The sequence below is a fragment of the Dendropsophus ebraccatus genome, chromosome 7 (genome assembly GCF_027789765.1).
Source record: "Dendropsophus ebraccatus isolate aDenEbr1 chromosome 7, aDenEbr1.pat, whole genome shotgun sequence".
Lineage (NCBI taxonomy): Eukaryota > Metazoa > Chordata > Amphibia > Anura > Hylidae > Dendropsophus > Dendropsophus ebraccatus.
In genome coordinates this window covers 39,925,932-39,940,761 of record NC_091460.1, presented here as the reverse complement: position 1 = coordinate 39,940,761, position 14,830 = coordinate 39,925,932, and the positions used below count along the sequence as shown (strand labels likewise).

Here is a 14,830-nt window from a genome sequence, read left to right as displayed (position 1 = left end):
ATTGTAATTTGGTTTAAGAGCAATGCTTTAGTTTAAGAGCTCGCTGTACTGGGTGGGCGGGCAAGTAGGGGCCGGGCATGGTCTGTATAAAGGGGTCTACAGCACTGTACTCTGACCCAGAAAGTCTTCCTCACCTTCCAAATCATAGCAGATCCATTTCAGGCTGGGGCTTGCATCAGGGGACAGGAATGTGGGGGTAATCTCTTCATAGATGTAACCCCTCTGTGTGCCCACATATGCCCTTGCTCATTCATTCATGCTCCCTGCAGTCTCTGTCAGCCCTTGTGTTTCCTATCTTCTCCATTCCTGCTATAATGTGCTTGCACTCACACTCAGCTATACACAATGCTGCTATAATGTGCTTGCACTTACACTCAGCCATTAACAATGCTGTATAGAAAGGTTTCTGTCACTGTCCTCCTGCACAGCTCTGTGATTCTCACTTCTTGATTGGTCCATGCTGAGCACACACCCCTTCCCAATTGCAGTCATGTGACCACACAGACCTCTGACAGCAGCCCTGCTTCTCTATTCTAGCCTGTGGTACTACGCTACTGCATTATGGGGATTTGTAGCTCCATTCTCTATCTACAAACTGCTGCTGTTTTTTTAGGTTTATGTACTTACTACACATTATACTCCCCATGCTAATAGCTATACTGTACAGTAACTTATAATATGACATATTCAGCTGTTTCTAAATGTTTGTTTCATTTGCTTTACATGTTATTCAGAATAAAAAATCAATATTTTGGGGGTGGAACCAATTTTCTGCATTTCAATGATTTCTTATGGGAAAATTTGCTTCGGTTTAAGAGTGATTTAGATTACAAGCATGGTCCCGGAACAAATTATGCTCGTAATCCAAGGCACCACTGTATCTCTATAGGGCAGAGTCTATGAGTTGTCCCTGAGCTAGTGGATGAAGACTAGCTGCTATGATGTCTACCATAGACTGCACACAGAAATGAGGGGATCCTGCTACCTTATATCTCTGTAAAACAGTCAGAGGGTCTATGAGTTGTCCCTGAGCTAGTGGGTGGAGACTAGCTGTTATGATGTCTCCCATACACTGCGAACACACAAGTGAGGAGATCCTGCTCCCTTATATATATATCTATAGTACACCCTTAGAAGCAGCAGCAGCATGGAGGACATTAGAGAGCAGTACTGAGTAGTGTTAGCTGTAAGCACTTACTACAGCTTTCGGCAGCTTTTCTGTCTCGTTGTGCCCCTATTTCTCTAGAAATTTATGCGTAGACTTCTATGGGAAGATGTAACCTGATTCCTCAGTGTGTTGATCTGTCTAGAGATGTATTTTTAGCAGTCTTTCAGAATAAATGGAGAGTGTTAGGAGGAAGGAAGGTGCGGTAAGGAAGCCTTATACGTTTTGTACACAGTTGTGTTAATTTTCTAATAGGTCACTGTTGCTTTGTACTATCCAGTATGTATATATTATTATTTATTTTTTTATACTTTTTTAGCTACTCCCATTTACCTGTCCCAAGCATATGCACAAAGCAGTACATAAAGCACAATGTTGTATCTAGCTCACTCATGAATATTTTAGATTTAGTGGCCCTTTAAAGCCCTATTCCCTTTAAACTCTTGAGGGGATTCCTAGAAGTATATTAGCACTACAGTATATTGCTATGTGTTACTTCCCTTTATTACAGTATTTTTGCAGTTGTTAAATATTAGCAGTCTTATGTGTTATAATAAACTTTTATAGACGTCCGTGAAAAATAAAAACGAATTCTCGCAGGTATCAAGCGCAATAACATAAAAAGATGAAGTTCTAGTCATTTCATGAAGTGGTATATATTGAGATTTCTCAGGTTCTCTGAAAAGTCAATAAGAAGTTATGTGCCGTAGTAGTCACCGGGACATTTGTGTAACATATTGGAAGGAAATGAAGTTTTCCGATTGAAGGCTTGTGAAGGAAAAGGTATCTTATTACGAAGTCTAAGGCATTTTTCTAAAAACAGTGCCCCTGCAGGAAAACATAAGTATTGCAGGGTGATCAATAAAATGAATATATATTATAAAGACTCTTTGGTCCTCCAGAGCTGGAATCCATATCCAAGTAATAAAAAGGGGGCTCATATGACATTGGTTTGTTCTGAGAGTGCATATAACATAGCGGCAATTGAATTTCACCAGGGATTGTTAAAGGGGTACTCCAGCAAAAATCTTCTTTCAAATCAACTGGTTTCAGAAAGTTATATAGATTTTTAATTTACTTCTATTTAAAAATCTCGTCTTTGCATACTTATCAGCTGCTGTATGTCCTGCAGGAAATGTTGTTTTCTTTTCAGTCTGACACAGTACTCTCTGCTGACATCTCTGGCCGAGACAGGAACTGTCCAGAGCAGGAGAGGTTTTCTATAGGGACTTTCTGCTGCTCTGGACAGTTCCTGTCTCGCACAGAGATGGCAGCAGAGAGCACTGTGTCAGACTGAAAAGAAAAACAACATTTCCTGCAGGACACACAGCAGCTAATAAGTATGGAAAGACTTGAGATTTTTAACTAGAAGTAAATTACAAATCTATGTAAGTTTCTGAAACCAGTTGATTTGAAAGAAAAAGGTTTTTGCTGGAGTACCCCTTTAATACAATGTAAAATAATGCAAGTTTTGTCAAGGTCTTTTACATATATGTGTACTCATAGTGTATGTGTATTGTATGTGTATAGTATGACATTAAATGATGAATACGGGCTACAGCCATGATAAGGAATTAATAATAACCATGTTAATACTAGCTTATGAACACAGAAGATATCGATGACATCATGGAGCCTCATATACATGTCATATTTTATTACATTTATCAACATTTTGTTCAGAGCAGGTGAAAAAAAAGTATCACAGAGGGTATAGACTCTTTTGTTTTAGTTCATAAGGAACACTTTCTATTAAACTTGACATAGTTATCAGCTCTGGAAGACCAGGGAGTCTATTCAATACAATTAAAGCAATAAGTACATAATGATAAAATTGGTTACCCTGCAATGATCTTTTTTCCCTGTAGGGGCGCTGTGTTCAAATAAAAAAAAGTTTTAGAACAGTTTAATCACAGACATCACAACAGAAAGTCTTCCTTTCCCCATATACTCTTGTCTCACGTGAACCTGCCCTCTGGAATGTCTAACTGGACAATTCCTTTAATTGTGGTATTCATAGAGAATAATTCATCCACAAATAAAAAATGAATGATTTATCAGTAGCAGCTGGACAGCCATGTGTCTATGGCCCATGGTTTCTTTTCGGGCCTCGGGAAGGTTATACAAACCATATGTAGTTTATGATGGATGATAATACAGTAGATTTCCGGATGACATCACAGAATGCTCATAATCTCTGAATCTCTGTTTCTTGAACTGGTTAAGTGGAGCTGAAGGGCGGAACATGCCGAGCCCCATAGCCTAACAATAATGATAGCGACATGTTTCATTACGGTGGGGTTCAAAGAGAAGGCGGCTGTGCATGATATAGGAGAGATTAGAAAATTTCCATATTTTTTATCAGAATCGACAAAAATTTAAGAATAAGTAAAAAAATAATAGATTTAAATGACTTAGTCTAAATAGTGTATGCAGCCTTGTCCACCCATTCACTATCATTATTCACCGTCACTATAATGTGAGTGTCCGCCCTGGATTGCCATTTTGATGTTTACAGTTTGTATTGATTAAAAAAAATACCTTTTGAGATTGAAGCCATATTTTTCAAATTCAGAGCATGACATAGTCTGCTTACCTCCACAAAGACATTGGCTTAAAGTGGATATAGGGGTCAGTCCGAATAAATATATTTTTTATATCCATCTGTAGCCTTAGATGCCCTGATTCCAGGGTTCTTTTTACTTTCTTGCTACGCCCCATGGCTGCTGAGATATAGGCGATTTAGTATTTTGTTGACTATCTGTACTTTTTACTTAATTGTCAGATGGGCGTGAACTTTACTGCTAAAAAAGGTGTAGCTTAGGAACCGGGGGGGCGTAGCAAAAAAGTAAAAACACTTTTGTAATCGGAGCACCCGAGTCTTCAAAGTGATATACAAAAAAACTAAATAATTTTGCTTACCCGATGTCACCTTTAAATTATGAATTATAATCCTAAAGATATTTGATTTGGCCACGGTGGTTAGTACTCCCATGTGGAGGCTGAAAAGCCGAAAAGGCATATAATTTCCAATTCTATCTTTTACAACAGTTAAGTTACATAAACCATATGGAGTTTGTGATACATGATAATACAGTCACTATTAAGTTTGGTGTGCCTATGAATTAAAGGGATTATTATGGTAAAAATATGATCACCTATCTAGTTAATATATGATAGCTATTAGATTCATGTGATATTGACCTCTGCCATCCCCAGTGATCACTGATATGGGGCCCTATGTCCCTAGTTAGAATGGTACAATAGTTGCCACTCCATTCAAACTCTATGGGACTGCTGGAGATACCTGAGTACTGTTTAAGACCATCATCAGAAATCCCATAGACTTTGAATGGAGCATTGGCGCTGGATCCCACTAGACACCACCGTCCAGGTACTGCTACAGCCTGTGCATCCCCTATAGTTCTATTACTAATATACAGCAATGTGTCTTATACAAATTCTAAATATACATGTGTCTTGTATATTAGATACAGATGTGACTATTGAAGCTGATATTTTATCATTTTTACCATGGTATGCTTGTAATAAAATAAAATGTGAATTCTTTTTCAGCTCCTCTCCAGGCCTTACATCTTGAAGTGGTGCCAGTCGCTGGCAAAAACCAAGAAGTAAACATGTCAGCTCTGATCCAACCAAGCAACGCAAACCTGTCCGTCTACTACTGGTGGATTGGAAATAACCTGCAGGTACAAGCTTAACATTCGTGTCGCGGCCGACCATTTTAACACAGATTGATCCTGAAGGTCATTACTGCTAGCGGCTCAGTTCTTGTTCAGTGAACAGTAAGAGTTCGGGCTTGTAAAGGCAAAATAGAAGAAACAACTGGTGGAGGGGGGTACAAATAATTTTTACATTTCTTGTTTTCCCCATTATGTAATTCTCTATCATAAAAAAAAAAAAATTGTGTTCTTTTCAGCCGTTCCTGACCTTGGACAACTACCTTGTTACCAGATTTGCCGAGGCCGGAGAGTTCAGGGTCACGGTGCAAGTCCTATACTGGAACTCCATGTTGCAAGACTCAAAAGTTGTCAGAGTGTTCGGTGAGAATCCATTGATCATAACTCTTTTATCCAGTACAAGGACAATATCTGCAAAGATTTTGTATGTTCTTCCCGTGTTGGCATCGGTTTCCCACCACATTTCAAAACATATAGACGGGTATTTGAAATGTGTTTTTGTGAACCATAACGGGGACAAGGACCAATGACTAGCACTAATACAGTGCTTCTCATTTTTCAGTCCTCATGGCCACCAGCAGGTCATATTTTGAGGATTTCCTTAGTATTTTACAGGTGATATAATTATACCATCAGGTATTATCACAGGTGTTCTTTGTATGGGATATCCTCAAAACATGACCTGTTGGTGGGCTATGAGGACTGAAAAATGAGAAGCACTAGAAATAAAGGAATAATGACTTAAAGGGGTGTTGTGGGCCTATAAAGAGGATGCCTAAATATCTCAGTTTTGAAGAAGAAGAAGCAACTACATTTGCATTTCCAGGGAAATACATAGTGCTTTAAAAGAGGGCCCCTTTAACAGTGATTTCCTATTAAGAGAATCTTTAACCCTTAATACCCTCTCTTTAAGAGCGACTTTGGTACAGTCCCTTTAAGAGCGTCTTGGGTACAGTCCCTTTAAGAGAGACTTGGGTACCGTCCCTTTAAGTGCGACTTGGGTGTCGTCCCTTTAAGAGCGACTTGGGTACCGTCCCTTTAAGAGCGACTTGGTTGCCGTCCCTTTAAGAGCGACTTGGGTGCTGTCCCCTTAAGAGAGATTTGCTACACGGCTGCTTCAGCTCTGCTACGTAGTGCGGGTGTTGGCTCTGTTATACGGCTGCCTCAGCTCTGCTACATGGCTGGCTCAGCTAGGCTACTTTATTGACTGAACTCTGCTACTTATAATGGTAAAGTTCATTGCTCGTTTACCATGACAATCTTACTCATGTCAGTGAGACAAAATCGTTAAGAACCTTCCATCTTATACATCTTCTATTGGCCAATAGTGGACATATGACTGTGTGGATGTTGTGAGGCATTCACTGACAAGACCTTAGAATTTCTATTGGCTGCCATATTTCAGCTATTTGCATATGCACTGTGGGAAATTAGGGGTCTTTTAATTTCTTAAAAACGCAAATCAGATCGGAACCAAAAACAGATAGCACACCTGTCACTTCCGAGGGCTTCGAAACGCAGTTTGAACAGAGTTTGTGTGCAAAGCGGTTTGGGCTGCATTAATCACAGAAAAATGGCTGGAAGAAGAAACGGAAGAAGAAGACGGATTACAATATAGTGCTTTTTCAAGCACTATAACAATCCCTGTATATATAATCTAATGTAAAAATAGCTTCTTAGCATTTGCTCACTTGAAATCACTATATTGGGTGCCGAAGTACTCTAGGATTAGTGTCACTTGAACGCTTATACAAGTACCGTATGGTCCAAATATATGTCAGACATGGTGGAAAAATCTGATCATGTATGAAATTCTGTAACCATAGAAACTGTTGTTGCAGTTCACGTTGCAGAACGTTTCCATGGTTACCACTATTGTCATGTGTTTGCACGGTGCTGGTAACTGACTTCTCGGGTCCATGACTGGGAATGCTATATTGTATTATATGTAATACGGGTCTGTCTACCTGTATACCCACAGTCCTATGTTAGGCTACAAATAACACATAAAAAGATTAGCTGTAATATATGAGAAAATCAGCTGTTTTATCGAACCTAATTCCGTTAGATATGAACTGTTTTTGGGGTTTGTTCACACGTGTCTGATTTGTTTCATAATATTCTGTCCCATTCATAATAAAGCTGCAGAAATCCATGCAATATCTAGCGTCTGTGAATGTACCCTTATTAGCCTTTTACTTGCTAAAGGTTGCCATACATTACAGATTATTGTCCGCTGAACCTGCTTTAGACCTGGGTTTTATAAGCTGTTTTGAATTATTAGAATTTTTTTTTTATTAATTGTGGTAATGGACATCCTGTTCCTGTTGTACACTCTAGCTGGCAATTCAGCCAACTCTTTCTCCTTTCCACTGTCTGAGAGGCTTCTTTGAGAATAGTAGGCACTAGAGTGTACAGCAGGAGCAGGAAGTCCATTACAGGATGTACACCAGACAAGAAGACAACAGAGAAGACAGTTTAGATCAGAGACAAATGGAACGAATGAAACACGACAGACTGGTGGTAAAATAACTGCAGGAAAATAAACTGTTCATTTATTTCACAGTTAAAAATAGGTTTTATCGTCATAAGTGAAATGTCGGAATTAAAAGGTTTATGACATTAGATACAGGATCTGCTTTTTCACCAGAAATATCACCACTTTTTGTCTGTGGGTTGTGCCTGGTATTACAGCTCAGATTTATTTAACATTATTGCCATTCCATTCAGAATTATCCACAAAACACCCCTTTAAATGTACAGCATGTTAGCATGGCCATTTGGTCATTTGCTGGGACTTAATTGTCTATTATGTACAATACATCCAGTGACTGGTTGGGTGCCATTTTCTTTCTGTCTCATGGTGACTGATCGCTCTTACCTACGTTATATCTTTCAGATGAATTCCGGGTTCTTCCACTTACATTCAGCAAACACTTGGACATGTATAATCCTAATATCCCGGAGTGGAGAGAAGATATTGGACAAATAGTTACTCGGCTCCTTGCGAAGGTATACGAGGTCTTAGCTAAATGATGATAAAGTGTCAATTCTGTTCCAGACTATTAGGCCCCACTTCCAGTTGTTGTGCTGAGCAGATTTGGCCCGGCCATTCGCATATCTGATATAAATCTATTCTTGGCGTGTAAGGATAGGAGTGAAGCCTCCATGATTCATTGAGCTGTCTGTAACTATACCGGGAAAAGCCTCAAGATAATAAGGACAGAAGGAAAATATATATTAAGTGACTGAAAACACCTGTGTCTGAGCAAAATAACCTATTCTAGTTCTCTATGCCGGCCTCCTATTGTTACATCCATTGTTCTTACTGCCACGTCGGCACCCAGTACAGAATGTCCCACTCACCGCTAACAATGGACATAACAGCACACACGTTATAAGGAAATTTCCAAAATTCATAGAGTTTAAAGGGGCTCTCCAGTCTTATGTGTAAAATATGCAGATTTATCATATACTAAATTTTTCACTTTTTTTTTTGCATTTTTCAAGATCTCTGCTTGCTGTTCAAGAATAAGAACATAACTAAAGTTTTAATTGCATCAACTTTAGAGGCTCATTCACTTTAGCTATTAGTAGAATGAACTGCAGATGTATTTATCCTACAGAGGATTGTCTAGATTTCATACAAACACTTATTTATAGATCTGTGCTAGTTTTCAGCCCTTAGGGCCTGTTCACACTGCCAAATTCTTTGAGCGGAGAAGTGCACGAGGTCTACCATTGAAAGAGATAGGAGGCGGGATTCGCGCGGCGAGTCTGCAGGCGGGGGTTCCGAGCCGAATTTCGGCGTCAATTCCATAGTGTGATTGGGCTCTTAGGGTATATACACGTCTGTTCCTCTAAACTGACAGCAAGCAGAGGCATTGAAATGAAAATGCCCAAGGTGAATTACTTTTTGTTCTTAGTTCCAAAATCCTACACTAATAAATTCATATCACATCTTTATGGAGGTCAGAGTTCTATTTTCTGGTAAAGAGCTTTCAGATTTCTTATATAGCTCTACAGCCAAATGATACAATTGTGACTGCTCACAATCACCACTAGAGGGAGCTAGAGAACTTATTGTATACAGATTAATTATTGGCTTCAGTAAGCTGCTCCAAGTGGTATCTGCAGGCAGTAAGAATTTCATGATATGACTGGAAGGATATAGTTCTTGTCTTATAACACTAAAGGTGCCTTAATAATCGAGAGACCCACAAAATCTATAAGGATTCCCCTTTATCCTGTGACCCTTATATCTCCTTTAATGGTCTGTAATATGGACTCATAAGGAGTCTGTGTGCTTCTTTATTAGATTTGCAGTGTGCACGAGGCCTCATAGTAATCCCCCAGCCTGTGCCAATATATTTTTTTTAATTTTCAGCATTATAAAATAATCAAACGGTATTATTGGAGGGGGCAGTATTCATCATAGAGCTAATATCGCTTATTTCCTGCTGTGTGTCTGTACACCAGCCAGGCCTCTTATTCATTCCGGGCCTGGAGTGCACATTGACAGATTATGAGGAAGTTTCATTATGTCTGACTTTATTATTTGATTTTGTACCCCAGAACAAAAAAAAAAAATGCACATACGACAACGTGATTGATATGGAGATTTTCCTGCCTTGGCAGATCTGCACCACTAAACTGGCCGGGCTAATGTTTATTGGGAAATTTGATTAAAAATGTGCAATTCTTGTCTCCGAAATGCGAGTTATGGGTCATGTTTTATTATTGTCAAAGATATACACAACCAAAGCTGGGAGCTCCGGGCAGCAGCAGGAGGCCTGGACACAGTACAGTACATCACTCTGCCGTACACTTGGCATCCCTGGGAGGCTCAGGTTTGCTTACACAGATGTCTGATTAAAAGTCAATTTATGGTCCTTATATACCTGGGCAGTATTTTTCTTGTCCTACTCAGTTTTATTTGGCTGCAGAGCTAGAGGCTTTTTCCATATATTGGTTCAATTCTATAGATGTGATCAGTTTATTAACCTCTTAACGCTCTTTGATGTTCTATTATGTCATGGTGGCATTAAAGGAGAAGTCCAGCAAAAATTTTTATTAAATCATTGTATTGCCCCCCAAAAGTTATACAAATTACCTATATACATTTATTATGGGAAATGCTTATAAAGTGCTTTTTTCCTTGCACTTACTGCTCCATCAGGGCTTCACTTCCTGGATAAAATGATGATGTCACGACCCGACTCCCAGAGCTGTGCTGGCTGTGGCTGCTGGAGAGGATGATGGCAGAGGGATGCTCCGTGTCCCTCCAGTGCCCTGTGTCCCTCAGTGTCCCTCTGCCATCATCCTCTCCAGCAGCCACAGCCCGCACAGCTCTGGGAGTCAGGTCGTGACATCATCATTTCATCCAGGAAGTGAAGCCTTGATGCAGTAGTAAGTGCAGGAAAAAAAACACTTTCTGTGCATTTCCCGTAATAAGTGTAAATAGGTAATTTGTATAACTTTTGGGGGGCAATACAATACTTTAATAAAAATTTTCACCGGACTTCTCCTTTAAGAGAGTATGAAGCTTAAGGACCGATTATCATGCAAAAAATCGTTAAATTGTTCGAATTCAAGCGATAATCATTGATGGCATTTTCTGAGCTTACCTCAAAATCATTGTTTATTGTTCTCAAGTCTTTCAGTGTAAACACTGACAAAATATATGTATAACGCGATTACGATTGCATTGACGACTTTTCATAGCGCTTTATCTTCTCGCTAAACAAGCGATTAAGCGATTTATCTGTGCATGTAAAAGGACCCTTATGGTGCGTTTACACAGACAGATTTATCTGACAGATATTTGAAGCCAAAGCCAGGAACAGACTGTAAACAGAACAGGTCATAAAGGAAAGACTGAGATTTCTCTTCTTTTGTAATCCATTCCTGTCTTTGGATTCAAAAATCTGTCAGATAATCTGTCTGTGTAAACGCATCATTAGTTTGTGCAATTCACAGTGGGTTTTGACTATGTATTGTAGCATACACCCACTGCAAATGGAGTTATCAGTCATTTAACCCACTAGAAACCGCAATCATTGGCAACCGTGGCATGCAGGGGGTTAGACAGAGCCGGGCCCTCTGATCATCTAAATGCCATTGGATTGTTATGGTGGCCAGGAGCCTAGAAAAGGCTTTCAAAATGGCCATGATTGTATGCCAAGGCAGGGTATAATATAGGATACACAATGGCAGTACATTTTAATACATTAGGATTACAGTGTACTATACAAGTGATCACATGTTCAAGCTCTTTAGGGGAATAAATGTAACTTAAAAAATAAAAATAAAGGTTATTAAAAATATGTGAAAATTATCACCTGTGTTGTCCCATTATGCTGAGAGAAAGATTCTATACTTGGAAAATATGTATGTAATTGGTATTATGGAGTATAGACATGTCTGAACTATAGAAATATTCCCAATGCCGTGATTGCTGTTTTTGGTCACCTTGTCTCCCAAAAAACATGAATTAAAATGGGATCAAAAAGTTTCATGTACCCCAAAATAATATCAATAAAAACTAAAATTCACCCCGCAAAACACGGGCACCCTCATAGCTTTATAGTTAGGAAATTTTAAAAAGCTATATGGATCAGAATGTGGCAAAGCAAAGCAATGCTTTTTATTTAATTTTTTTTTTTTCCTTTTTCGATGCATACACATTTATTTAGTTTCACAATACATTGTAAGGGAAAATAAAAGGTTCCATTAAAAGTTGCAACTTGTCCCTCAAAAAACAAGCCCTCCTACGGCTCTATTGACAGGAAAAATGTTACAGACAAAGAAGAAATAATGAAAATGACAAAGAAAACTTTGCTGCGCTTCTAAAGGGGAAATACCCATCTGGGACACTGATAGCTCATGTGTTATGCTGTTTGTGCAACTCCCATTAAAGTTATCGGGAGCTACACAAATTGCAGCTTCCTGACCACCTCCAGCAGTCGCAAACAGGCCAGAGGGAGCCGGGAGCTCTTGATTTGAGGATAAGAGGAACATGCACCTAGAAAACACTTATGGTATATCTGGTGGATATGCCATAGGTGTCCCAGATGAGTATACCCCTTTAATGGGTAGAACAGTAATAGCTCCCATTATACTCTAAGTAGCGATTATCATTCCATTTTGACCCTCCAGTAGGCCCAGGGTAACACACAGTAATGGGACCCAAAGTTCAAGCAAAAGACAACCCCATTTGGAGGTGATATTGGAGCCAGTTACTGACCACTAGGGTCTATTTCTTATGGGATGACCCACAAATGACCTTCTAGACCTTAGTATTATTATTATTACCGTATTTTCCGGCATATAAGACAACTTTTTAACAACAAAAAATCTGCCCAGAAGTCGGGGGTTGTCTTATATGCCAGGAATGGTCACCGCATATGGCGGGGGAGCTAAAAAACGGTCACATCCCCACCATATGCGACGACCACTATAAAAAAAAATATTCAACTCACCTGTCACCTGTTCCCAGCAGCCACGCATCTCCCGTCATGTTCCTGGCGCAGGCAGTGTGATTCAGAGACACTACCTGCACCAGAGGTCTCCGAAGCTCTCCCGGGCAGCCAAACGTCTCATCGGAGAAGCTTGGAGGCGCTGCCTGCACTGGGAATAAGACGGGAAATGTGCGATTGCTGGGAACGGGCGACAGGTGAGTTGATTTGTTGTTGTTTTTTTTTTTCAGTGGGGAATCGGGCGGCGGAGGGGGTTTCCTGCCTCCTGCTTAAGTTTACCCCTGCCTGGCCGCATCCCGGCTCCAGCTGGTAAACCCTACTGTAGTCAGGCAGGGGTTAACATTTTCCGGCGTTTAAGATGAACCCCTGAAAATCTTTTTAAAAGTCAGGGGTCGTCTTATACACCGGTATTTCGTTATTGTTATGTCCTATTGCAGTGCAATTGGTGACCCATTAATACTGTAGCATATTACTGTTGCCCTTTCTTCCAGTGCTTCAGTTCTACACCTTAACTAATAATTTTTTGAGTGGATAAATGCAGAAATGTATCATCGGATTCACAACCATCGGAACAATTTCTCTGAATGAGTTGCCCATTGGATAATCTTAGTGCTATCTCCCTTGTCACCGCCATCAGAATTACTGTACACCACATGCCCCTCCATTTCTCTACCCATATAATAATAATGTAATTCGTCTCATACATTTACAGGAGACAAATATTCCCGAGCAAACTCTGGTGACAGTGGTGAAGCCCGGATTACCGACAGCCGCTGACTTATACCTACTACCACCTACAAATCAGCCGAAAAGGAAGAGAAGCGTTCCCACCGACAAGGTACAGTACAGGAGCACTTACTGTAAATCACTCCACAGTCCCGGGAAGCTTCCAGCCATCACTTGTTATGAGAATACCTTTACGACGTGAATATTTCTGCTTTCCTTCTTTCTGGTGCCAGATGTATTAAAACCAGCGGCGAGCAGAGAAAAATTGCCGTCCAACAAAATATTTCTGTTTGTCATGCATCAAGAGGCAAGGACAGCAATCTACACCAGAAAATGGAATTGTCCTCAATAAAGCAAGCAGGACATATAATACTGGGATGTTATGTTAGTCTAGTAAAGCATCTTCCCTCCCAAGGATGGCTGTATATGTCATAGTGAGTTTACAGAAGCAACTTAGAGCCTCTCTCCAGTAAGGTCCCCTAAGGCCCCCTCCTCACTCAGTATGGTCCCAGAGGCCCCCTCCTAGCTGCACCCACAGCACATGACAACCTCGTGTTAATTTATTTTACAATGTAAAGCAATGTGATTCGTTAAGCTTTCTTTTCGTGCTCTGTATTAAAAGAGTGCCCCCCAGTAATACATGTTGAATGTGTGATCTATGGGCTCAGGAGTGTACAATATGCAACAACTCTTCATACCCCAATGCAATTCTTCTTTGCAAACTACCTTATATGTGCTTTCCTCCCTATCTACAGCCAATGTGTGCTGTCCTCCATGTATGCACTCCCAACTCTCTACGAACTGTGGTGCGGTATACAATTTCCACCCTCACTCTGCTGCTATCCCTAATATTAAAGGCCAATTATTAATTCAGACATCTCCCCCATCCTCCCCAAACACAGGAACATTTGGCACAGCCAAACAATCCTGTCATCTCCATGGGGAGGGGAGGGTTAAGCTGCAGCTAGAGAGCTCTAGCTGCTGCTTGTCTCTCCTAGTACAAAAGGGTTGGGCAGTGATTTTCTATCACACCCAATCCCCATCTCCACCAACATCATCTGTCAGCCCTGTCACAGTAGCTCTGTGTTGATGGCAGTGGTGACTAGGGCTTGAGCAGCCCTGTAGTTCACAGTGTCACTCCTTACTGCTGCGACTCAACATATAACAGTATAAACACAGAAAATTATTTTTAATAAAGTTCTAATAAAAAGTAATATAACATTATTAAAGCAATGTATAAAGAATAAAATGTTACCCCTTTAATATCACTTACTTCACATTGATATCCTGAAAACTACATATCCCACAGTGTACAGTTAGATGAAATGCTACAGTTAGATGAAAAACTACCTTACATGTGCTTTCCTCCCTATCTACAGTCAATGTGAGCTGTCCTCAATGTATGCGCTCCCAATTCTCTACACACTGTGGTGCAGTGTACAATTTCCTTCCTCACCCTAGTATTAAAGGCCAATTATTAATTCAGTCATCTGTTATCTTATCCGTCCTCCCCATACAGGGGAACATTCGGCACAGCCAAATAATCCTGTGATCTCCATGGGTAGGGGAGGGTTAAGCTGCAGCCAGAGAGCTCTGGCTGCTGCTTATCTCTCCTAGACCAAAGGGGCCAGGCAGTGATTTTGCATCACACCTGATCCCTATCTCCACCAACGTTATCTGTCAGTTAATGTGTTAATGGCAATGGTGACGAGGGCTTGAGCAGCCCTGCAGTTCTCGAAACAAATGTTGGTGACAAAACA

General features: G+C 40.2%; 1 protein-coding gene across 1 annotated transcript in view; it reads left to right on the top strand.

The window, feature by feature from the left end:
• SORCS2 (sortilin related VPS10 domain containing receptor 2) overlaps positions 1-14,830 on the top strand; it is a 647,363-nt gene that overhangs the window by 623,040 nt on the left and 9,493 nt on the right. Inside the window, 4 exon segments of the mRNA XM_069977381.1 lie at positions 4,742-4,875; positions 5,106-5,229; positions 7,766-7,878; positions 13,057-13,182. Of these exon segments, the coding sequence (XP_069833482.1) occupies positions 4,742-4,875; positions 5,106-5,229; positions 7,766-7,878; positions 13,057-13,182 (497 nt within the window).